The 26,601-nt window shown below is 40.4% G+C and overlaps 1 protein-coding gene across 1 annotated transcript in view; it reads left to right on the top strand.

The window, feature by feature from the left end:
• TPD52 (tumor protein D52) overlaps positions 1-18,860 on the top strand; it is a 124,283-nt gene extending 105,423 nt beyond the window's left edge. The window contains exon 7 of the mRNA XM_066179760.1: positions 18,570-18,860. Within this exon, the coding sequence (XP_066035857.1) occupies positions 18,570-18,723 (154 nt within the window). The 3' untranslated portion in view covers positions 18,724-18,860. The remainder of the gene's footprint in view (positions 1-18,569) is intronic.
• Positions 18,861-26,601: the final 7,741 nt, after the last annotated feature.

The following is a 26,601-nucleotide window of genomic DNA, read 5'->3' on the forward strand; positions in this document are numbered from 1 at the left end:
TATTTTAAAATTTCCATTTAAGACTTTTTATTTACAGTGTGGAACAGGTAGTGGCCTTTTAGCTGTCACATTTTTCTTGGTGTTATTTGTGTGTATCCATCAGTACTGGGGTTGAATAACCTCACCTTAACCATTACTCTTTCTTCCAAGTTTCTTCTGGGGGTTCATGTAACTTCCTAAGTGTGGTTAATGCTGAAATGGGACAGAGTGAGATGTGGCCAGGACAGAGACTGAAAGGGTGGAAGTGCAGCGTGCTTTGAGTGCAGTGTGCTTGTTACATAAACGAGGTGCTGCAATAGTGTCAGCCTCCCTGGAGTTCGGTTTAAGGTTGGGGTCCATCAGCACAGTGGCGCGGTGGTGATGACAGGGCTGGAGGTGCATCTCTGTGTCCGGGTACTTATGCACTGTGTCCTGGCCGCAGGTGAAATTTCTGCAGGTGATAGATGGCTGAGCAGGTACTGATGATCAGTCCTGCAGCAGCCTAAACCTGTGCCTGCCTCCTGGTGCTCAGCCCTGCTTGGGCTCTGCGGGCGTTTTATCACCCACGTAATCTGAACTTGTTGCCAAGTGTAAGAGAAACTGAATTTGACCTGGGAGACTGAATGCCTGTTCTTGCTTTGTGTGGTCATTAATGTTATAACTAACACCACTGGCTTCAGAAGTGATATACTACAGGCAGGGTATTTTTAAATGCACAAGTAAATCCTTTCAGAGTTGATAACATTTTAATGGAATTGACACATTAATAGGCAAAATCGTTTATGTGTAGTTTTTACTTTTCCCTACGTGAGAAAACTTTCAGAATGATTGTTTCTACCCCAAGAGTATTACTAATTGCTTGGACCATCAATACTTTCCTTAAATCTTTTGTGGAGTACAATAAGCCTCCCTGTCCTTTTTATAGGCAGAGTGGTAGAATTTCACCTGCCTTTTAAAATGCAGATAATACATTGTTTGGAGAAGTTTGTTTGAAAAGGTGGTTTAAGCTGGAATGAGTCATCACTAGGGTGCTCTGTGTGTGTGCATGTATTGGGAACTTGATACTGTGGGAAAGCTGCAAGGTGCCTTCTAAGGTGATGGAAAAGAAATACTGTACTACAATTAGTTTTACTCACAAACAAGAATGGGATTTTGTTATCGTGATTAATTGCGTCTTACTGTGCTCCACCAGTAGATAAGCAATAACAGGAGCTGGAATTCTTGGACCATAGTGGGAAAGAAAAGACTAACAAAGTGAAAGGTATGGAAGCAGTCTTGAGATCTCCCTTGCTTTCCCTAACAAATATAACCACAGTGCCCAGTTTCTGAGATAGATGGAAGTGTTAAGCAATTCCCTTTTCAGTGACAGAGTTTATTTAAAAATGGGTTGGGACAAGCCTGTTCTTTGTTTTATTAGTGTTACTGAATGTTTAGCATAAAGTTGACATTTGAAAGGAGGACTGCCTTTAGTACAAGACTAATTTGTAACATTTTGGGTTCCCATTTTATTCCAGGCTTATGAACTTTGAATACTCCATTGGTTTTCATTTGCTTTAATAAGATCCCTCCAATATGAAACACCGGCAAAGCTTGTTGTCTTTTGGGATGGTAAGTTAGGCAGTAAGATTTTTCCAGGCAGCCTGGGAAAGAAAATCAGAGTAAAAGGTTAACATGGAAAACAAAAAGGGTGTGTGACCTGGAGAAGTCGATGGAAGGGTGATGGGTGGATGTGCTGGCCTTCTTTACAATTATTTCCACTCTGGTTTATGTATGCCACCACTCTAAGTCTGCAGTAATTCACTGGCAGAATGTATTTAGTTTGCTATTCCGGAACATCTTCAAAACCTATTAAAATACAAGACTCATTCTTACATGTCAGAAACTAAAGGTGAACATACCAGACATGATTAGTTTGCTGTAAAACAGTTTCCTGCATCTATAAAAAGGCATCGTGAATTTTATAAGTTTTTGAAATCTTTGGATTATTGAAATACATTTTCATTAATTTTTGAGAATATAAGCATAAATGTTGAGTAGAGTCTTTTGCAAAGAAAGATGGGGAGGTGACTTGCATATTGTTTGCATATTATCAAGGGCTGGGTGTAGAACGTACAGAATGTACAGCAGTTGCAGGTAACAGAAAATGAGACAGGATCTTAACAGCTTCCATTTTCCAGTTCAGGAATGTGGGATATAGACCAAGATGCTTGGTCTTCTAGGAGCTGGTATGAGCATTGGCTAGGAAAAAAGATCTCACTGATCTCTTATATCCCACAACACTGACTAGAGAAACTTTTGGTGCCATTTTTTAAATCACATAAATGCTGATAAGGAGAAGGGAGACAGCAAAGGAAGTTATATGGGGAGTTTCAGTTAAAGTGTCTAAAGTTTGGAGGAAAATACGAAGAGTAGAGTGGAAATGTATTACATTCATAAAAAATACTTACTGCTCTGAAAAGAAGTCCAGCAAATGAGAGATATTGCCTCCTTACTTTGTTCATTTGTTCTTCATTATTTTACTTTGGTTTAGGGGTTTATGGGTTTTTTTGGTTTTTTTAGCCCCAGTTCAGCAGCCACTTGTGCAGGCACATTGCAGAGCTGTATGTGTATCCCACAAAAATCAGTGAGTTTATCCATGGCAGTGACATGGACCACAGCTCTTACAGAATTCAAGCACTAGTTCACAAATATGTCAAGATTTGAAATATTGTCTGTACACATTTGTACAAAACCTAACACAATCATGCTCTGGAACTGGGCGGATTTAACAATAACTATGAGGGGGAAAAGGAAAATTCTCTAAAAATCAAATTAAATTTTTGCAATTGGCTGATTTACATTATAATCTTGGTTTTATGAGCACTTACTACTTCCACTGAAAAACGCAAAATAAGAATTAAAATATATTGTCCGTTCATACCCAGATTCTGTATTAAACAATTATTTTTATTTTCTGATGGTTTTTATTCATGCATAGAACAGGTGAAACATTTTTCTTTCATGCAATGTAAGCTCAAGTGCTCCAATTTTAGTCAGATATTTAGCCGTGTTTTATCTAAAGGAGTCCTAGTTTGGACATCATTCTTTGCAGTCACCTCTTTTCCAATGTGATAGGGATAGAGATATCCAGTTCGTTCCATTTGCCAGGATCTCATGGCTGTCGCAGGATGTTTTAGGAAGGACATCCAAGTGGTTCCATACAGATGCTGGCACCCACTCACCTCAATCGCCTCCAGGTGCGGGCTGGTTTTTTGCAGTGCTGTGTTGTAGCCATTCACATCCCAAGCTCCAGCAGGACGTGCTGGCTGATCTAGAGCTGGCTCTTCCCATTCAGGTATCATTAGACCTGGGTGAGGACAACCTTCTGGACAGTGGAGCCCAGCAAAAAAATGTGTAATTGTTCTAGATTTGGCAGAGTCAGGGCTAAACAAGATCTAAAAAAATGTCCTTGTTCTGAACTGACTGTCTGAAAAGCCACTTTCACCGTGCCCCTTGGAGCCCCTGACAGTGGGAGTCTAGTGCAGCTGTATCAGGTCTGGCACCACAGAGAAGCAGTTTTGATCTGTGTGGTTGGGCAGTCAAGAGGCTGTCAGAGGTGTTTGGACTAATTCCACACCCAGGGAGCCCTGCCAGACCTGAACTCTGCCCAGCTGAGTCATTCCTCTCTGCACTGAGCTTCCTAAAGCGCTAGACTGGTGTTTCCAAATCCAGAGTAAAATGCTGTGGACACCTCTCCCAGATGACAGAACTGTTTTATTCCCTTGCTTTGTGGACAGGAGTTGTAGGAGCTCTTGTAACTCAGTTTTCTCTCCAGAGAAGGCACACTAAGATAACAGTGCATACTGTTACCTGAAAATTCTTTTTCTGATGTGCAACAAGTATGTCAAAACCTGCCTATTTTGCTGGAGCACGTCCTAGCAAGGTGAGTGTTTGAGAGGAGGATTGAAAGGCTCAGTTTTATTCCAGATTTGCATCTCCTGGCTCCGTTTTCCCCTTCAGAAGGGAGGGGATGGAATTTCAAACCATTGGTTAAAGAGTTGCAAATATTTGGGGAAACAGATAAGTCACTGCTAATTGATTCCCTGGCCTCATGCTCCCAGTTTTGGAGGTGCTGGCGTTAAAACTGAGGCATGAAGCAGTTTGAGTTAATGATCTCTGTCAGATGATTAGATGGCACCACACATGTTGAACAGACTAGCTGGAGAATGGACAGGAAGAAAAGGAGAATGTGGCATTAGCAGGCACAGCTCCAGGAAAAAAAACTTACGGTTTCTTCTGACTTTTGAATGTAGCCAGGAACTTGAACATATTTAAATGAGACTGAGCCAGGACAGTCCATCAGTAAAGAATTGTTGGATTGCTTGTAGATTAAGTAGGTCTTATAAAAACAAAATAAAAATGCTTACCAGTAAGTGATGATCTTTGCCCTCTGTAGAGGGGCTTTTTACAATAATTTGCTTCCACTGGACTGGTTTTCATTGCTTTACAGCATTTATTTCATGGTAGTGCAAGTTCATGGTTTACATTCTCTTATGCTGCTCTCCAGATGACTGACTCAGTATTCAGAAAGGTAGCAGTATATGTATTATTTTTTGTCTGATTATTTTTTCCTCCTTTTTAAGCTTCAATTTGTTAATAATCAAAGCCCACGAATGCATCCATCATGTAGGAGACATTTTACTATCTGTAGTTCAGCATTTCATCAATTTCATTATTACAGTCATAATAATATATGACAAAGGGACAAGTAGACCCAGAATCCTTGTATTATTTGATGAAATGTGAATGTAGGTGTTTAATGCCTGAAGAAATTATTTCTGATAAAAATAAATCTAGGCTAAAGCTAGTCATGTGGGAGAAACTTAACCCTTTTCACTGGACCTGGGGAAGTAGCTGATAACTGCTGCGGCTGTTTGACTCCCTTGTTCAGATTAAAAAATAAATTAAAAGAAGGAGGAAGGGAATGAAAGAACATTTCCTTACCATGCAGTCACACAAGCTATTGTCTGTGAGCTCCCTGCCCCCGTCTCTTTCACCCAGGCACACACACACACACGCACACAAAAAGCCAATTTTGTGTCCTTCTGAGCACACAGATGTTCCTCTTGGCATCCCTACAGTATGGATAGGGGTTTTTTTGCAGGCACAGAATGTGAGGCGTCTTTGTTGGAGACAAAGTGTTGCCTGTGGTGGGAATTGCTGCAGTGATGGGAAAGTATCGTAATGTATTGTTGGATTGCTGTGTTTTTTACCCCAGTAGAGACAGTGCATTAAAGTAGCTTTGTGGGCAGTGAATTGTTTGAGCCAAGCCTGGCTAATAACACCCTCTCCTTGGCAAGCAGTCACACAAGGTATGGTTGGCATAGTTTGGATGGTCACAGGATTTGTCGCAGGCATCTGCAGCAGCTCTGCTGCCTTGAGTACAAGTCTGAGCAGCCGCATGTGGTGAGCTAATGAGAGTGCTCTGACTGTGGAGAGAGAGCAGTCGTGCTTTCAGCTCTTCATTTTTTAGTGTTCTGTAGATCTGGTATGATACAGGCCTTCTTCTAAATTATTTTTAGGACATCTGTTCTGGAGTTTCTGTGTAAAGGGTCTAAGAAAACAGCTTAAAATGTTTAAATTAATTTCTAAGTAACATTGGAAACTAATAGCCTTAAGTGTTTGTCTGAGCTTGTATACAGAATAGGGTTCAAATTGTTTCTTGTGCTAAAGTCTGCCAGAGAACACGGTTCTTCTTTGGGCGCAGTTGATGACATTGTCTGCCTAAAGCTCTGAATCCAGAGCTCTTCTGTTGTTGATGGTACCATGCACGAGGAACACAGACCTGGAAGCTCGGGATCCTTTGTTCATATCATGTTGGGTTTTTATCTCCATTCTTCAAATATGCACACATTTTCTCATGACTTTGACTCTTCTGGTTGGCAGTTTTGTACTCCCATAATAAGTCTGTGATGTGAAAGGTCTACCTATGTAGATCCAGTGGAAAGACTGCACGGTGTAAGTTGGAGAAAATGGGGTCCAAAAAGAGCTTATAGGTTAAAAATTCCTTGGAAGAAGCTGCTTTTAGGAAGTATTTGGAGATGGGACTGTAGAGGGGAAAGTTACCTGACTCTGCATAATAATCATTAATTCTTTATTCCTCAGTTGCTTCCTCTAATGACGGAGTCTCTATTCCTTCCTTTTTCCCCTAAGTAGCTTTATCTATCTCTAATTTTTCCATTGTGGAGAAAGATGTAATAATTTAAGTTTCTGTAGTTCTTTCATCTTTCCACATCTAAGAAAAAAAAAAAACCCACTGCCTTATTTGGTATTTTTTCTCAGTCCATGTGTTCCTGTTGTGTTTAATAAGAACTTAGCAGTGGTTCTCTATTGAGCAGAAGACAATAAAGTGGTTGTAGAAGAAGGCATAAGCCAAATGAGTAGATCAGGAAGATGGCTCTTGTCCTTGTACAATGTCACAACAGGTGTTGCTAGTTCATTTCCAGGTGTACTCCACATACTAAATGCAGATCTGCTATCATGATTACACCTGCTTTTTACTATTTTCAAATAAGCTTTTTTCATCCTTGAGGCCTATTTCCTGTTTGTCTCTCCAATTTCACTGAATTGCATAACTATACTTTAAGCTTTTCCCTCTTCTTTCATTCCCCTTTTTAAAATTGCAAGCATGCTCCTGTTCCCGTGTCAATGTCCCCTAAACAGAATTCTCTTTAGAAACCCTTTCTACCCTTCTGCTGTCTTTGGTGTTAGGATCCCAGGACACAATCTGATGTGGTATCCAGCAGCTTTCCCTGGAGGTTCCTCCTTGTCTACTTCCAACCTGCAGCTGCCATTCTTGCCTGCATGTTGCTTTTGATTTATCCAACTGTTCATTTCTTCTTTATTGTCTCCAAAACAAAATTTTCTGAAAAGTTTGTTTTGATAGCTATATACAGTGATAGTCCATATTTCCTTAACCTCAAGCATTATAGCATTAGGTCAACCTTTGTCATTTCTAGTATCTTAATAGTCTGATAATACCTTGTTTCATGCACTTTTGGATGGTTTTCCCCTCCATTTAGCATTTCTAAAAGCTGCCCTTGGTAACCTGAGTTCACTCCTAACGTTGTGTGCAGCAGGTGAGTGGTTTATTAGGTGACCTTTCTCATTGGTAATACCTTGCCTACCCACCAGGTTCCCCATGGATATTCTTTATAGGTTTTCCTCATCCATTTCACAGTTTCATGAAGGACATATTTTAAAAATCTGAAGCACATTTGAACACTGTCCCTCTCCCAACTCTGATAAAGATATATTAATATGTTAGGCTTTTTTAGCAGAAGGTGGAACCATCAAATATTTGCTCTGCTCAAAGGCAAGTGCATAGCATTCTGCAGAGAAGTGAACCTTCGCTGTGCTTTACACTCTTCCTTGGCAGGTCTAGGAAATCAAACTGACAGTGTCAAACTGGTTGCATTTTTAAGGCACCATTCCCCAGTAAGATTTTCATGTTGTCTCTGAATAGACTTTTATTAGCTGTGAAAGCCATTGGAATGAATAACACAAGTGTTGGCTTCCAAAGAAACGTTCCTGCCCAAATCTGAAAATGTTCCTTTTACAGGAGCACCATGAACTCTTTTTCATCAAAAAGTCTGTTCAGTGTTAGTCCTTATTGTTCACTCATAGTGTAAGTAGCTGAGATTGTTCTTGAGGCATTCATATAAATGGATACTAACAAGGAATTGAAATTTCAAGAAATATTATTTGATATACCTTAAGATGTTGGGTAATGTTCTCTGGTGTAGAAATGCAGGCATATGTTCCAGATGTGCGCACTCAGTGATGCTTCAAGATGGTTTAAGAGCACTAGAAATAGTTAGGTTAATAATCTGTTGTTACAGGGGGACTTTTTCTCTGCCAGATCCCATTTTATGCACTTTTAACTTTTTCAGTCCGTACTGTCAGACATTTTTAGCTAAAATCTTCAGCTGAGTGTCTTGCAGTTGTCTGAGCAATCTGCATATGCTGCATCTTACAGACCAACTGTTACATAAATATGACTTGACTTTTGCCACAGTGAACACTAAGGGCAAGCCAGAGGGTAGATGTGACAGGCAGTGCTTTGTGCAGGCACCAACAGCCACAAGGAGAGTTGGGGAAACACTAGGGAATAAGGAAGTTCAGGAAAGAGGCTGGTACTTTTCAGCAGTCCTTTGGGAAGGAGCAGTCCTCCCTTGGCTTTAGCTGGTTGATAAAGAACCATGTGGTACCTCCGGATCCTCTTGTCTTAGTCCCATCCAGTTCTTCATCCTTTTCTCTCAAGCCCATCAACTCTCTCTACAGATCTCACCCACATTCTCCAAAGTTGTGCTCCTCAACCTGTATCTCCTCCAGATCCTTCTCTCACTGCCCATTCTTCCTCTGAGACCCCAAACCATTAGTGCCCAGCCTTCCCTCCTCTTTAGCACCTTCTGCATCTCTCCTGTTGCATTCACTTGCAACTGAGAATTCAGGTATCTGCTTCAGCTGTTCAGCAGCTCTGTTTTCTGTCTTTAACATGGTTACCAGCACTCACTGCCACTTCAACAGCCATTTTAGCTGTCTCTACATGTCTTCTGCATCCAGCTCTCCCAAGAAAAGAATAAATCCAATTTATGGCTATGATGAGGTTTAAATAAGGCCATGGACAGTACTTTCCATCAGTGCAGATGGGAGCATCAGAGCAGGGTTAGATGATGTGTCTGCAAAAACCTGCTGACAGTATGTGAATTATCCTGGTTTGCTGAGGATTCTCCTGTGTGACAGCCACTCCAACTGTAAAAAGCTTGTTGGTTGAGCACCAAAGCTGAGCAGGTTTTTAAATTCATTGTCATTGTTCCCATAGCTAGTATCATTACCCAGGTAGTAAGGGGGAGTCTGATTTGAATTTTGATAAGAACCATGTCTGAATTATCAAAATGTACTATTTTTAATCCCTTATAAGAAAACTGCCAGGATGGCTGGTGTGACGGGGTTGGAATCAGCTGAGTGAGAAAACTGAGAAGCATTGCAAGAAGAGGAAGACAACTGAACTTACTCAATACTGGTGACAGAGAAAGTTATGATGGGGTAAGGAACTGAAAAGAGAGTGAGTTTGGCTGGATAAATGGGCTGGGACTAGGATGAGTGAGGAGGCAGTAAGTAAGAGGGGGCAAGAAAATATGTCTAATAATTTTTTTGTGGAATAGAAAAAGAAGACTGGAAATGCTTGGTCTGAGATCTCAGGGAGACAGCAAGAGGCCAGAGAAGTTCGGATTTAGAAAATGGAGTATGTGTAGAAAGGGAGTAAGATTGAGACCACATCTATGAAGAAAATGAAGACAGTATTGTGGAAGGTGAATTTGAACTGTGGAGGGCTGAAGGTTTAGGAGTACATACATGAAAAGTATCTGACTGAGCCAAGGTCTCAGCATGAGAAATAGAAGGGGTAGGAATTACAATAGTGATTACTTGTGGAAAGATGGATAGAAGAATGTGAGCTAGAGCATACTTCACATGAGTTTGGTTTGGGTTTTTGGCTTCTTTTTTTCCACTTGTGTACCTTTATCTTTCATCTTTTAAGCAGTTTGCCTGGCTTCTGGTGCCTGTAAGCATGAAGGGCTCTGGGGTTTTTTAGTGTTTTGTAAAATCGCTGGCTAATTTTTTATATAAATTAAAATATATAGTCTTTATTTTTTAACATTTTATAAGTTACAAAGCAATATTTTAATCAATAGTTAATAGTTAATTTCATTGTTTAAACAGTGGAAAAAATATAAAAATTTGGACTAAAGTTTCAGATTTCTTTTTTCTTTCATTTTCCTCTCAAGTTAAAGGATATGCTTTACATTATAGACTGAGAATGAAACTGGCATAAATTACTGTATGATGACATGAGTATATCTGATACAAGTTCTTAGATGACAGGAGCCACCTCTTGCAAGTTTCATTTGTCAAAGCATACCTCTCTGTGCCATGGAGAAAAGGTTACAGCATTCATCTTTGATGTGATATGAAGTACATTTTAAAATATAGATTATTCTGTGGATTCCTTCCCTAAAAAAGGGAATGATCCTGTACCAAAAAGTTTTAGTAAATGCAAATTGATTCTTGCAGATACTGTAGCAAAAGTTAACAGTGAGATGATTTTTTTTCTTGTTCTAGTAATTAAAAATTGGTTACTTTGGGTTTTGTTTGACTTGAGGAAAAGCATGTTACCTTTTTAGAAGTGATTTACAAATAAGAAATTCTACCAAGACTCTAAATGTCCAGACCAAAACAGAATTAGATTTAAATATTTGACACCTTTGGCTGTATTCTTTTGCTGTCACAGACACAAATGCCAATGATTATTGATATCATGATAGTAGCAGAGTGTGACGGTGTCTTCGCAATGGCTTGTTTGATGTTTTTCTGTGACAATTATAAAACAGTTCTTGTCAGGCTTTGCATTTACCTTCTTTCAGCAATAGGAATGAAGACTTAGATGTTTCATTCACCTATGTCTGTGCCAGCTGTCTGGCATCTCAATAGCCAACAGTGAAGACAGAGGGAAGGGTGACAAGGTCCCTGCACTTGAGTCCCACAGGATGAAGCTGCCAAGGCTTGACCAATAAATTATGACTTTGAACAGCTACATAAGCATAACTAGAGATATTATTTTACCCCCTAACGATGGAGTGGACTCTCAAACTCTGCTGCTTTTACCAGTCTGTTCAGTAGGTTTTTTTTCCCCCCAAGTGTCCATGCATGCAGTGACATCAGCACTTCTATAAGCTCCAGTTTTCCAGAGGGAATATTCAAGTGCTTCAGGGTATTTTTCACATCAGCCTCTAGCTAATATGCCCAAACTCTTTGTGTATTCATTTCCAATTTCTGCTTTAGATGGTGGTCAGTGTAAAGTGGGGTTTAGCTTTAGACTTCCTCAAGTGCATAAAACCTGCTGGTTTTAAGGATGTTTGCCATAGGATCTACTTATGCATTGTTGTTCCAAAACACTAGGTGACAATGGCTGTTGCTTAAGTTGATCGTTTCACGAACTTTTAAAGCATTTTGCTAAGTGCTTCCAAGAATATGAGAGGCTTTTATCTGCTTCTATCAGCAGAGTATAGCCTATTTCCTTGTAGAAGTATGGATTTGGAACAAGGAGCAAAAATATTCTGAAAAATTATTAAGCAGGTGTCACAAGCAGTAACTGCTCAGAAGAAATGAGAGCGTGTTTGCATTCGTAGTTCAAGGAAAGAGGAAAACAAATGGAGTAGGAAATAAATACAGCTGAAGTGGTAATGGGTTGATGAGTCACAAGAAGCGAGATTGCATTTTCTGACAGAATGTAGCCAGCAACCTTGGAGCATTTCTGTGAAGTGTTTGATTGCAGAGAACAGAGATGCTTTGAAAATCCTATTTTGAGCATCCATCCCTTATTTGAATGACTGGATGCTGTGGTAATAAATAATGGATGAATAAAATTTAAGCCAAAAGGGACCTTCAGGTCATCTCTCAGGACTTCACTGTATCATGAGACATGACATTTCAGCAGGTTATCCTGAACTGAACTAGCACATCTGTTTTGACATCTCTTCAGTTGAAGCCATCAATGGCTGAAAAGTCTCAGGGCTTGGAGTTTTTTCCTCTTAATTCATCAATATTATTTGCAAATTGTCATTCTCATCTGCATTAGTTGGACTTCACTTTCCTGATTTATACCTGCTTTTCCCAGACAGCACCTTTTAGTACCAGTATTTTCTTTCTGTATAGACAGCTCAATCTTTTTAATAACAGATCAAGATCTTTACTTGGTTATTATTTTTTTATGCATGTTCTTTGTCTTCTCTTTAACAGTGTTTAAAGAAAGGCAGTCAGCAGGATACTACCCCACGATACTGCTCTCCCAGTATCTCTTCCACCATCCACATTCTATCTGTGCAAAATTCACGGGACCTTCCTGCTGCCACTTGCTTCCATCACTGCTATGTACCAAACTGGGCTTTGCCCTTTTTGCCCCAGCATTGCCTAGGAGCTCATTCTGACGGGGAGGGTATGTGTTATGACTGCTGTCTGGACCTGCTGCATGCAGGATTGCCGTCCCCATCACTTTACAAGATGTAGATTTTTACATAGAAATGCACTGCCTTCAGCTTGACAGTAGTCTGCTTATTTCATCCATATTTTCTCTGAGCTAGAATTTTGTGTATACTGGCAATGAGGGAGAAGTTTCTGGGAAGTGTTGTGCTTTTGCAGCGCTCTTTCACTGTGGGGCATCAGAGGGTGACCTGGATAAAACTCATACAGAGCTGTACTCCTTAAGCCACCTGTAGGGCGTCCCTTTGCTGATAAAGATGAGACCAGTGTGAGCTCAGGCAGCATCTAGGAGTGCTTCAGAACATTTTTTTTAGAAACAAAATGGATTGTTCTACACACAGCTTTGCTGCACTGCTTTGCTGCTGGCTGCAGTTAGTTAGAGGTGGGCTTGCTTCTGGGGATGCTTTATCATTTCAGTATTACTAATGAGGAGCTACAGGGTGATTTTGAGTGGATTTAAATGGTGGTAAGAATGGTAAACACAAACTCTGGAGAGAAGGTGATGGTCAGTTTATTTCACTACCTTTGCTGCTCTTGTATTCTTTCTTGGTTGATAATGTGGTGTCTTTCACATAATAAAAAAAAAGAGAAAGTGAAATGGTTTCAAATTTCGTGAACTGTTCTGTACTGTGCTAAGGCACTGAAACAAAGCCTCTTGAATAATGGATCTGAAAAACACACTTTGAAATTCTCTCAGTTCAAAAATGAAAGGCATTAAGACTTCTGATGGCATTCACTGAGAGTACGATGGCTCAACTCTAACCATGTCTTTGGAGTGTTTTATATTAATTGATTTTGTATGGAAGATGATCCAGGGATTCATTTCATTGCAGAAAGCCATCACTAGACTGTGCTGGGGAACATCAAAAAATAATGATGCAAAAAGTGTAAAAAAATCAAATTAAATTCTCTAAGCTAAACCCTCAATGTAGGAATTAAACCCCAGGTTTAAGAGTTGCCTTTCTACTCCTTTCAGAAATGCACATTCCTGAGGGGTGGGACAGAGGGCATGGAAGGATGGACAGCGGATGAGAATGGTCATAGCCAACCCTAGCAAGTTCATTCATCTTTGTATTGCACAGGGTATTGTTCCAAAAGGAGGCAATGGAGACTAAGAACCCTTAACAAAGTAGAGGATAGATGAGCCAAAATATTCTGCTTGTCTCAAAATATTAATCCTGTATTTTTATAGTATGAAAGAGAAGGTATCTGTGAATGCACTTTTGAAATGAGTGAGAAATATCAGCCAAGATCCAGTAAGACTCAACCATTTCTGTAATTGCATTGTTATTTTTGTAGCAATGTTTCCAAGAATAGAAACTTTGTTGCCTTAAATTTTAAACTAATAACTTGAGGAGTTTTAATAGAAAAAGGACTGCTTGCTAATTTGTGATCACATGCAGTTTTAAATAATGGATAGTTTAACAAAAGGCTTTAATGTCTACACCTGTAATTTAGAGTTTGAATAAAGTTCTTAATGCCATTTAGTAATAAGGATGCTTCCTTTGCATGTGAAATTGCACACCTGCAAAACTACTGTCCCATTTTCTTGGCCGAAATTGGTATAATTTGGATCCTCATTTTTAGTTATAGCCTCCTTGTTTTAACATGCTCATCACTTTCCAAGGCAAATCCATTTGTAGACCTTTTGCTGTAACCTGGAATGACTTTTAAGTTAAAAAAAAATCTTCTCCCCCCCACAGCATTCTTAATTAGCAGGAGCTGAAATATGGCATTCCATATCCTCCCCCTCAAGTTTTATTATGCAAAAATATTGAGGATTTTTGTTTCTTCATATATCTTTCACATAGTAAAATTACTTTAAAATTACAAGTTTAAAATCTTGACTGAAGAGTTTGGGGAATTTTGGCTAAACCCTCTAATTTACCATTAAGATTTTGGAGAGATTTAAAGCTTCAGTGCAAATGTGAAAGGATCAGCATAGAGACCAGATTGCAATAAAAGCAATATAGACAGTCAGAAGGAAGCTTCCAAGTGGCTTGAGTCAGAAAGTGCTCACTGTTCCACTCATATGATCAGCAAAGAGAAGACCTACTTTTTGTAAGTTAAGACACAGTAGTTTGATACTTGCATGCAAATATCATAGTCCCTACTTTTAATGTAGTAACAGGACATAAACTTTAATTTTTGTATTTGTTTTTAAAATTTCTTTAGCATCATTAGCAAGGCTGTACTGTGTGCTTTCTCTGTGCTCTTATATTCTGTGTTACATTGGTGATGGGTGCTTGCACAGACTTACGGTTCAAACAAGAAAACGATTTTCATTTTGCTTCTTTTCTAGTTCTTCTCCATGACAGTTCAAAAATTACAAAGAGCACTGAAGCAGTTATTTGGGTTGCCTCTAACTTAACTAAACATCATCTTCTGGAAGTAGATGTTTGAGGGAAGGTACACCTTGTAGCTAGTGCTTTGCCCACTCCAGAAGAGTTGGAAAGAAGCCTGCAGGTACACATTTAAAACAGAGAAAGCTTTTTTTGGGACACATTGCTCCTTGGCTGAAGTTCAGGCAAACGTTTCTGGTGCATCAGTGGGTGCTCTGGACACTGACTTGAAAAGAGGTCATGGCTCAGCAACAGCAGCTGCTGGATTCCCACCTCTGAATGTGGGTGTTAGGTGGGGTCCTTCCATTCAAAATCGGGGTTCCCAAAGGGTTAAAATTCATAGCTGTTGAAAATAAATTCTGTGGAAGTGGATCAAGCTTTAAGTCTACTTGCAAAATATTTTTTTAAGTTCTGGAGAAATTCTTATACCTTCATTTATGTATGTAACTAAACACCTTTGTCTACTTCTCAGTGAATTTAATACTTTTGCCTGGCAATAGGAAGTGGTAGGAGGAAAACACGTGGATCCCTGAGAAACACAGTGGTTGGGGGTTGGGTGAAGGTCAGTGGTACCTGCTGATGGTCACTGGATAAGATGATCTTGAATACCAGCATTGTTACTTAAAAATAAAGCAAGTCCTTTTGCAAAGTGGAGTAAGTAGATGGTTTCTTTCCTTTTACACTGGTGTCCTGTGTCTCCTAGGCCACTCTTCCTGAAAATAATAAAATGCCTGCTTTGTTTCTGGATCCTGCTTCAAGCTTCTGCTTTAACCATAGGATAGTTTTATCTGTTTTAAGGATAAACACCTTTGTGGATAGAATATGATTACTATGCATACAGTAACCTATCATTTCCTCTTGCTCTAAAGTGTGGTGGATAGACCACCACTGCATGTTGTGTTCATGTTTCTGCTTTTTCTGCATCATCCACATACTCTTGAAGTGTTTTAGCTGTAGGGAACATCTGTCACAAACCCAAATGTTTATATTCATATAAATTGGCAGTTGTGTCAGCTCCTCAAAGAGATGTTCATTGTGATCTTTTTGTAAGCAGATGTGCTGTGACTGGAAAAGCTTCTTTAATAATTAAGTACGATTAAAGTATCTGGAATCTGTTCCAGTTACTGAAGCAGCATTGAAGATTGTGATTCTTCTTACAAAAATACAATTACTTGGATTTTGCATTACAAACATACACTAAAGTCATGTCTGGAAATTGGAACAAAGTTCTCTGCAGACTGTACAGTCAGCAGTGCTAAAATTGGAGGACTTGTGCTTAAGATTATTTATTTATTTATTTTCAGTAAAATTAGACACATTAATCATTAAAAGTACAGTTTCTTTACAGATTTTCCATATGGACTTCCCTGGTTATAAATAGTACTTTTAAAGGCTTGATTAGAAAAAAAATTGTTTCGTCTATTCACTTGTAAAACATCACTGTAGTCAAGCAACCAGCCCAAAAGGAACTGATGCGTGATGAAAGTAATATTTTGTATTTCAGTTACAAAGATGGAGCTCAGTATCTCTCCCACTGTGTGCTGTCAAATAGGGAAAGGACTTCTAATTCAATTTAAACCTCATTCAGTTCAGTTTCTGTAGAAATGTGTTGGACCCTGAAGGTAGTTTTCTCAACAGCTACCTGCTGTAGATTACTGGTGAGTTGCTTTTCCTGTTGGAGGAAAGAGAGAAGAAAAAGGCAGAGAGATGACTGTCTTTAAAATTTGTTACAGAACTACTAGTGTTAGTCTTAAGTTTTATTAGATTTAAAATATATTAAGATTTTTTTTAAAGTGGCACAGAGTGCTGTAGTTCAAAGATGGGAGTTCAGTGTCAGGTTTTAATAGTTTTATGCAGTCTTTTCAGTGATGTTTTCCTCTTCTTGGCTCTACTGTACATAGTATAGTTTCCTAGATTTCTACATAATTCGCCTGTGTTTTCAGTGCTTTTTTGTCACATGCTTTACATTTATCCCTTCTTTTCTGTCTTTCCAACCCTCCTATTTTCTCATTGAAAGGTGTCTGCTCCTTCTTATTTCTTTCCACAGACCATTTCTCCCGCTCAGATTTCCTTCTCTCCCTTTTAATTTGCCCTCTCTCAGAACCTAGTCCGCCCACCACCATACATTGATAAAGGCAGTAAAGTCTGATATTTTATGCTGAAGATATTGTTAGAGATCGGGAAAACTTCATGACTAGAGGCAACAGCAAAGGCAACCCATCTAGCCAGCAGCTGTCAGTGAGGTGAAGGTTTGGTTCATGCTACAGAATTTTCTGGGAATTTCTCCCATATACCAAATGACTAAAACTACTTGTCTTCATTTACTGGTTTAATATATAAACTTATATTAATATACTTCAATGAGGAGCTTTCCTCTTTGTTCTCCTTCTTATGCCAAAACCTTTTTGGGGACCTCTCTTCTCAATAAGCCTAACTAATCCCGGAAGATTAATGTTCTTATGCATTGTCTTTTGATTTCAGCAACACTGAAATGCTGCACGTTAGGTTTCGTAAATAATTCTCATCAGTTGTGAAACTGTTCTGTTTTGCATTTTGAAATGCATATATTTCACAGAGAAAAGGACAGAATTGATCCCTTCCAGCTATTTAGGTAACAACCAAACATAAGCTGTGTCCTGTCTTTGGTAGCTGTGCCATACTCTTCACTGCAGCAGTAGTTACTTGCGTTTTGGATTGGTGAGGGCCTTCACTTTTTTTTTTTTTTTTTTTTTTTTTTTTTGTGTGTGTGTGTGTGTGTGTTTGTTTTTTTTTTTTTTAAGAAAATGTGTGTTATTTCCAGTGGACTCATGCAGATCATCATAGGATTCACTGGGATGAGTGCTGGCAGGACTCTTGCTGACTGAGTACCTACCCTATGTACCCACATACCTACTCAAGGTGGAGGTGTCAAATGCTCTTCAGTCTGGATCATTGCTGAGTATTATCCAGGATTAACAAAGAGGCAAGAGAAATGAATGTAAGATAGCACTGACAGAAAATGAGAGCAAAATAACACAAAAACAAAACCCACCATAAATGCAAGTCCAGGGCCTTTTCTTAGGATGTTTAGTTTTCCAAATGAATCTCGGTTTGATGAGCTGAAGAAAGCTGAAATCTGGCTCAGTTTTGCTTCATGCTAGTGAACAGTTGTCAAACAGAGAAGATTGTCTGCCCAAGATGGAGGTGAAAATGAGCAAGGTGGAAATGGTGCAACCAGACTTCACTGTTACATTTTTTTTGGGTTGGTAACTGGAGAATATTTGAAACTTGCTCTTGCTTTGCTCAAGATAGTCAAGCTTGCTGCATCTTCAGCTCTTTATGATTTGACTAGGGAAAAAAAAAGTACAACTTGAACTTTCAAAAGAAGAACAGTTCTCAATTTTATTGCTGGACTTCAATCAGTAGCTCTCCAGGTGCATTCTAAAACTTGCTCATATTTTAAAAATCTTCACAAATCTTTGGCATGGCCATCTTAACACAGGGTCTGTTTTAAAAACACGTTGAACGCTCACATCTTCTGACTTAAAAGGAAAAGGAAAGGAAAAAAGAGAGCATAAAACAATAAAACCCAAGCCTGTAGGCAGAATGTTTCATTACAATAGTTGTGGGGTTTCTTTTTAATTATATGTAATAAAAAACTTGCAGATGATGCTCACTCTTTGGATGGAGGGATAAGACAAGAAAAGTTCCTTGCCTGAGGCCCAGGGTTGGAAATATAAACCATAGTTAGCTAGCATTGTACTTTTTGATAATAGCAATGTCACCAGTGATCTAATGACGACTTTTCCTCCCCTTTGATGATATGTTGTCCTGCAGATAATTATTGGCATGATAGCAGATGATACAGTAAAATATTTTGATGGAAGACACAAACAGTTTCCCATGTAATAGACTGCTTTTTTGTAGAGTCTGTATTCCCACAGTGGGATCTGGTGGTGTCTGTTCTTCAATGGGCAGGATTGTATCAGCGGAGACTGGCTCTGTGGTGGTACAGAGTGTGTCCCAGCAGTTTTAGTGCTGATGACATTACAACAGCATTGGACTTCATTGCAGCGCTTGGTTTTCTGTGGGGCTGCTGCTTGGATCTGCAGAGAGGAGAGGGCCTTAGGGAATGCAAGACCAGTGTTTAACAAAACTTACCCTCTTCCCCCTCTCCCCTTTTCTTCACAGAAAATATCAGAGAGGAACCCAGGTACGCCTGAGACTGCTGGATCTTGAACTGACGTCCAGGTTTTTGGGGGCAGCCAGTGATACAACATTGTTGGAAGCTGATGCAGTGCTTTTGGGACTTGCAGAGGGCAAGCAAACAAAGCCAAAGGAGTAAATTTACTGCAAAGAGATGCACTTTGTGCTCTATAACAAATTACATAAATTAAATATTTCCTCAGGAAATAAATGAAAATTTTCTGTCCCTTAGTAATGTAAAAAATGAGATCAATAAAAGACCATAAGCACATTGTACCTAATTCTTGCTCTGTTTTTATTCACTCATCTTTCTAGCTCTTTGCCTCTAGATTTAAAGGTGACGCTTAACTGAGCTTCTGTAGGCTAACTGAATGTGTTCGTATTCTTGTATAAAGAATTTCAGAGTCTATCATACTATCCTAAAGGAATGTCGATTTTCCATGGAGGAAGTCCAAAGCTTGCTGTCATGGTGCTGCTTCTTGGATGGTGTTTCATACAGAACAACATCAAGGGTTTCTGATTTCCAAGTTGCAGTGCAAGCTGTTTTACTGCTGATACTAGGTTTAATATCTGTTACAGTACATCAAGCTTTCATCTCCATCTGCATGAAGAACTAGAGATTATTCTTTGCTTTAATCAGAGCTCCCATTTCCAATGCATGTTAGTAAATTTTCTCTGGTTGTTCATAAAAATGGAAAGAAGCTGTTTCAATGGAGTTGTCCAAGTGTAGGTCTTAGTTTTCTGTAAATATATTTAAGATAAATATAGTGGGTGTTTGAACACACAACCAGAGAATCATGCTATGGCATTTCCTATACCTTTTTGGAGCTTTTGTTATCAGAGAACAGTCTTTTGATTTCTGATATATCCAAGCCTGAATTCTGCACAGTCATTTGTGATCTGCATAGTGCCTAACAGATGTGCTGAGGGAAAGTGAAATTTTCCATTCATACCACTGAATTGCAAAGGAAAGCCTGTTTATTCTTAAAATATTTTTCCCAAATGTTGGACTAAAATGAGATTTGTTAAGACAGTATGCCTTGTTTGTCTGCAGTGACTGTCCAGTGACAATGTGTTTCTTTTATATGTATGTTATTCAGCAAATTGCACAAAATTCAGCAAAACTCACACTGGCTTAAGCATGTATTACCCAAATCCACAGACACCTCATCTTTCTGCTGGAGCAGGCCACGTGAGCAGTGATGGAGCCACTGAAAGATGGTGTAGCTCCTTCTGCCTCTCATGACTGGATGTTTCAGTCCCGTGAGGGAAGAGGAGGTAAGGGATCCCTAAAGAAGCAAGGTACCAGAGAACCAGTTCCAGGCTGCCACAGCTCACACAATCCCTTTCCTTACCTTCATCTATGAGCTGCTTGGATAAGAAGGCATCAGTGCAGAAATGGGGAGCAATTCTGTTAGATCACAGCTGGCTGGTGGGTCTGGTTGCCACTGAAGCTCTGCAAGTCTTCATATGGTCCAGAAGAATTTATTTAGAACAGGATACAAAAGTTTTAACCTGCTTAGACATTGTAATTTCTTTTTTAAAGGTTTTTGTGGGAGTTTTTTTAACATATAAAAAGAAAACCAAAAGGAAAGCTGAAGTGCCTTTTTGCCTGGAACTACAGCTGTATGCACAGTGGTTTGATTGTTTCTTATACCTCTGGCTAAAAGAACACCTTTGACCAAATAAACACAAGAAAACTAATTTCCTACCTTTGCCCTTTCGTAGCACTGAAACAAGAGGACAGAATCATAGAATTATTAAGGTTGAAAAAGATCGCCATGATCATTGAGTCCAACTGTTAACCCAACACTGCCATCTTCACCACTAAACCATGTCCTTAAGTGCCACATCTACAAATTTTTTGAACGCTTCCAGAGGTGGTGGTTCCACCACTTGTCTGGGCAGCCTGTTCCAATGCCTGACATCACCTGATATGGGAAGTTTCCAAGACAGATCTCATGCATGATCTGTCAAGAAGAATATTTTTAGTTATAAAGTATCTATTTATCAAAATACTAGGAGGAATCACACAGTAAATGCATAACCATCCTGGGCATGTTTCAGCAGATCCTTTTATAGTTTTGCTAACTGAAATTTTGTTTCTGAAATCGGTATGGATCCAAGCAAGAGAGAGGAAACAAGCAATGAGAGCTTATTTTGTTGCTTTAATTTACTCATTCATCTTATTGATCTTAATTAGGGGATTTTGAACATGAATTTCATTGGGAGTTAGCCTCCAGGTAAAGACTTATTCTATCACTAGAGTAGGAAAAGAAGGCCTTTTTAAGAAGCCAGGAGGGATTTAAAATATCAAAGAAATCCTGTCTGTTGAACATAACTCATCCTACATGCTTGATCAACCTTCAGTAAGAGTGATTTGAGAGGAAGTATATGTGTTAATGTTTTGGGGCAGAATGAGAGTTATTTCACAGTAAGGTAACAGTGATTTTATCAAACCTTCCTCTGGATAACCTTTAGAGAAGTAACTTTTGGAGGCTGTAGCGGTCACTATTTCAAATCCAGCTTAGTGTTCTATTTGAAAACCCAAGGGCTGACATGAACTGACCCAGTCATACAAATTGCAGGGTTGAACCTCCAGTGGCTAGGCTGCTGCTAGTATTTGTGGCCTTTGGTGAACCACTTGTTGTCCCGGTTCATCTTTGGTGACCTTCAATTATTAATTGGCCCTCCAAACTCTCCATACAAAAATTGTCCCATGGAGGAGTCTCTGTTTGGGGTAGCCTGTGCCCATTGCACTTTGCCTCAGTTCTGCACAACTCCCAAAGGCAGAATTGCAAAGGCAGAGCAGGGAATTCTGAAATGTCTTTGTGGTAGGCTGTTGCAATTGCATTTCATAGCTGTAATACCTGCTTATACCAAGAACTTGTGGAGACTACACAAATGTCCTTAACACAGAGTAAGAAACCACCAGTGTTCATTACTGAACAGCCACCATGGAACAGCTGCATGACCAATATCTATAAGACTTTTACTCCAGTCTTTTATCAGAGTAGAAATTGATAATGCAAGCAGGTATTTCTAGGGCCATCCATACAGAAAAATAAATGCAGACTCTTTTCTGCTGGTTGCTCCCTATCCCCAGGAGTTCCCTTTTTCTTCATGGCCACATTCCTTTTTGCTCCTCTCTGCATTTTTTGCTGTCAGATGTGCACAGGTGTATGTACAAGAGCCATGCACAGTGAAATTTCCTTGTCCACGTGGTACAGATCCCTAAGTGGCCTTGCTTGTGTCTTGGTGTGGGCAGTGGTATCAATCTGAATTTCTGTTTGGAGGTCATTCTTATTTCAGGTAAGAGGGTAACATAAAGGACATTTCTTTATGTTAGCTCCTGCTAACATAAAGGCTAAAGCTAGCCCAGCAGCTCCTGTGGCACTGTGCCCAGCCCAACCACCACCTGGAATACACTTATTACTATACTACACTTATTGTTATACTACATGTAGGACTAATATGAACCAAATGAATGCTACTTGCACATATCAAGATTCCAGCTGTAAATGGAAATGCATCATTTTGCTGAGAATCTTGAGGGCAGAATAAACCAAGTTCTGCAACTGTGTTCGTCTGACTGCCAAAATCAGGAATTTCTCTACGTGCCATCCTAAATTTCCTAATTTTGTCTTACTCTGAAGCACAGACCAGATGAGCAAAGTTCATTACTAAAATCAAACAGGTTTCTTCTCTCACCTTTTTTTGATTATGCAGCTGAGAAGACATTTGTTTCTTGATCTGTTTCTCAGACATTTGAGGTTTTATCCCTGTAACAGTCTTGAGTTTTGAAAGTGTCGAATGGTTTTTTTTTTTTTTTTGCTCTAAAATTTCTCAGGTAACAACACAAAGCCCAATTCATTAGCAGATACTGAGTTTTCATCATCCTCTATCATATTCTGCTTTGCATGCTGCCCACATCTCTTAGTTGACAAATTTCTCACATAGATTTGGGTGAGCATGACAGATTCACTTCAAGTAGTTGTCATTCATGCTTTGTGTAAAATTTGCACTTGGAATTGTAACACTGAGTGGTCAGCAAGCAGCATGAAATGCATCCTCAGCAGAGGGAGGAGGAGGAGGTGGTGCCATCCCGGCCTTGGTTGGGCCCTCTGTGGGTGATTCTGCAGCAAAAGGTTGTGGGCAGGCTCAGATCTTCCCCTCTGCTCAAGCAAGGAATATTTCCACACATTCTGCTGGGAGGACACTTATCTTTTCTAGACCTGTAACTGAAGTGCTTGTGAGCTTCACCCTAACCCACTTCCACTTCTCACTCCACTCATGTGCCTGAAGGTCTGTAGTGCTTTCTGGGTTTACAGATGGGGTTACAAGCAAAGTTAGCTTTGATAAAAACTGAATCAAAGCTGGCTTGGGTTTTAGCTGAAGCAGTATTTTCTCTTTTGTGTTTATTCTGGTCCTGTTTTGGAGGCTTTCATAAATTGTCCTAGAATTCTACCTTTTATTTTATGAACAGAACATGAAACACTTTATACATAGTTGGAAAGCAAAATACCTTTATCATGACATGGAGTTGGAAGAAAAATGATCAATGTTCAGTGTTCCTTTGATGACTGATGTGCTATAACAAGACCTGGTAAATCCTCCTAGGCTTGTCTGTCCTTTCATATTCCAGGCCTTCGAGTGATGAGATGGGGAAAAAGGGAAACACTGAAGAAATCAGGCCTGCCTATTGAAAACAAATTAGCATCTTGCCACCAAAGCTTTGGCACTGAGCTCGTTTCTAAAGAAAAGAATACTTCACATTTTACTTCCATTTAGGGCATTCTGGAAAGTTTGGGTTCCTCCTTGTTTCTTAATACTGTCACATTTATAAATCAGGAAAATTATTGTTCAAGCTTTTTATTCTTTTTCTGGCAGTATTAATCCCATATGCTGGGAAAGCTATTCCAGTCTTCTGTTTTGGCTAGAGAGCATTTCTACTAGATACAAGCACGCACTCTATATGTGTTATTTTTTAGTTCATTATACATTCTGGGGAAGTGTTTATCGCATATAAAAGGTCTAGACTGCCCAAATGGGGCTATTACATTGTCATCTGGCCATAACCCAAAATAAATATTATCCCTGGTATGACTGCATTAGAATAACATGACAAAGATCTTAAACACCTCTAAGTGTTCTTGTTGCCTTCCCGGTTGTGCCTCATTCAATCAGAGTTAAGCCCCCTGATGCACTCACTGCATGGTGGCTCTAATGAGGAAATCTGCCATTTGTTAACTTCTGTCTGCAGCAGGCTGTGTGTCAAGAGCAGCCAAAAGTTACACTTCCCAACTGGGTTAAGGGATCCAAGGCATCCTTGGAATAGATTCTGTAGTCTGTAGCTTTGGGTTAGCTTCTGAAAGTGGTGGTGTATATAAATTGTTTGAAAACGTTGTAAACTGGGTCTTTTTCTCCCATCTTATGAGAAATCAAGGAAGTACTGAAATACCAGCTCTGTTAATGTCTTTCACACAACAGCAGCTCCACTGGTTGAATCTTTGCACATCTTCTCAACCTCAAGCCTGGTTTGTGTTTAAGACATGATGCATATGGGGACTGAAGTGTTATTTCACTGCCTCAGTCCAGGAGTATGGGGAAGAAGAAATTTAAGGTCTTCAATACTTCTCTTCCCTGGGACAGGAGTTGTTCAGTTCTTCTCAAAATGATGTCACTGATTACAAATAAACCCCAAAACTAACTGAAGTTGAAGGACACAGTCTGACATGCCAATTACCAAAACATACAAACACATCAGAGGAGGGAATTTTCGTGTATGTCCTGATCTGCCTCACCAATGTTTGGACACAATGTTGAACATCTTTAGATGGTCGTGGTGACTGAGAGAGGTGCCTGAGCACTTGAGGAAAGCAAATATCACTCCTGTCTTCAAAAAGGGCCCAAAGGATGACACCAGCGGTGCCCAGTGCCAAGACCAGAGGCTGTGGGTACACACTGAAACACAGGATGTTCCCTCTGAACATCAGGGAGCAGTTTCACAATGTGACAGTGACTGAGCAGGTTGCCCAGAGAGGTTGTGGAGTCTACACCTGTGGAAATAGTGAAAAGAAATCTGGACATGGTCCTGGGCAACAAGGACAATGGGGCCCTGTTTGAGCAGGGGGAAGTGGACCTGATGACCTCTAAGAGTCCCTTTCAACCTGTACCATTTTGTAATTCTGTTTTCATCTTACCTGTCCACTCTGGCTGAACACTGCTGCTTTTTTGTTTCTCTAGCTTTTTGAAAGCTTGGAGCTCCTGAATGCCCTGACCTGGAGATGATTTGCTGCTGAGCTAGGAGGGTTCAGTCTTCTCTTTGGGATCCAGTTGTTGAAAGATAGCAGGGCACTGAGGTTCTCCAGAAGTAGGAAGGGTGGAATCAGTATCTTCTGTGTATCCTTGAGGCTGGTTTGCTCTTTGTTTGGCATGGCCTTCCCTGCAGTCTACGGGAGACTGTGGCTACTGCCTGTGGCTGCTGCCCTCTCCTGCTTCCAACAAAGATATCATTCCTCCTTCTTTATTCCTACTGTATGTATGGGCAAACTGAGAATAAGCTCAGTGAGACACATTTCCATTGGTCCAGGCTCTTGTACAGTGTGAAAAGGATGTCCACCCCAGCTCAGAGTTTGGTGCCAGCCGCGCTAAGGTAATGGGCAGTGATGTCAGCGTGACTGGCAGAAGTATCTGGTAGCTGTCCCTCAAGGAGGGCTGATGGTCCTGGACTCCCGTACGTAAATGTCCTCTCCTGGTTGTGACTGGCTACCTCCTGCCTGGCCTGTCTGCCAAAGCCTTTGCAAGAGCCACGCTGTAGCAGGCTAGCACGGGTCTAGCTGTTGAATTGCTCGACCTAGAGAAGGACATTTGAATAGGGCAGGCATGGTTTCCTCAGGTTCACCTAAGAGCAGGTGTTGATGCGTTATTTCATTACCTCTTGGGGGCCAGGCTTTGCTCTAAGTGACGAAAGGTCTCACACACTGATTTGGGTCCCTGTTTGCCCTAGAAGATCACCGCTAAATTCTCAGTGGTGTTTGGTTCTTCAGCATGCTCAGGGAGGATGTGCAGCCGCGGAGCTGGGCTTTCCCTGGGCCGGGCGGGCAGTGCGGAGGCAGCGCAGACAGGCAGCTCGAGCTGTGAAAGAGCAGCGTCAGCTCAAAATCTCTGCCGTGCCCTTTGCACCTCGGGCTGCGGCATCTTTGCACACGCTGGATCACCGGGGAGCTGAAGTTTCATTTACCGACTGAACGACTCTGAAAAAGGTCCTCCCCGTCCCAATTAGCGCTGCCAGCCGCCGGCCGCAGCGGCGGGTTAAGCGGAGCCGCCTGCCCGGGCGGCGGGCGCGGGGCCGGGGCAGCGGGGAGCCGGCAGCGCGCTGGGGGGCTCCGGGCGCCGGACCCTTTCAAGCGCTGCGGCGCGCCGCGTTCTTGTGTGAAAAACAAGGGGCACAATGCTGGAGTCGTAACCTCCTCACCCCTGACGGCATGGGAAAGTGCACTCCTCAGCTGTTGGGTATAGAAAGGCTGCTGCAGGCATGAGAAATGTTCATAAAAATGCCGTTTAGAGCCTGCCCTTCTACTCTGCACATGTCATCTTGCCTATCAAGCTGCCTAATTGGAAAATTAGGCTGGCCTTAATTTAGAGACCTAAAAGTTCATGCCAATAATTTCCCAGAGACTCCTTTTTTTCCAATTACTATTACAAGTGGTTCCAGCGCATTGGAAATCTTTACTTTCTTTACAAAAGAAAAAAATACACCCGGGAAGAGCAGATCTTACATTTCAGAAAGACATTCTCTGATTTCTATGTGTGAAATTGTATTGTTGTGCATCCTGTGAATGATCACTCAGAGATGAATGTGAGCCCCTGTTGTTTTCCATGCATCATTCCTTATTTGACTGAACACAAAGAGCTCATCGTACTTTAATTTACAGCATGTTATAATCTTATTTTGGAGCTTAATGCACCTGCTATTTTCTATCTGCTGAGGCTCTGAAAGCGGCAGTAAGCAGAA

Source organism: Chamaea fasciata, unplaced genomic scaffold (genome assembly GCF_029207755.1).
Source record: "Chamaea fasciata isolate MVZ Bird 193981 ecotype frontalis unplaced genomic scaffold, bChaFas1.0.hap1 SCAF_1, whole genome shotgun sequence".
NCBI classification, from domain to species: domain Eukaryota; kingdom Metazoa; phylum Chordata; class Aves; order Passeriformes; family Sylviidae; genus Chamaea; species Chamaea fasciata.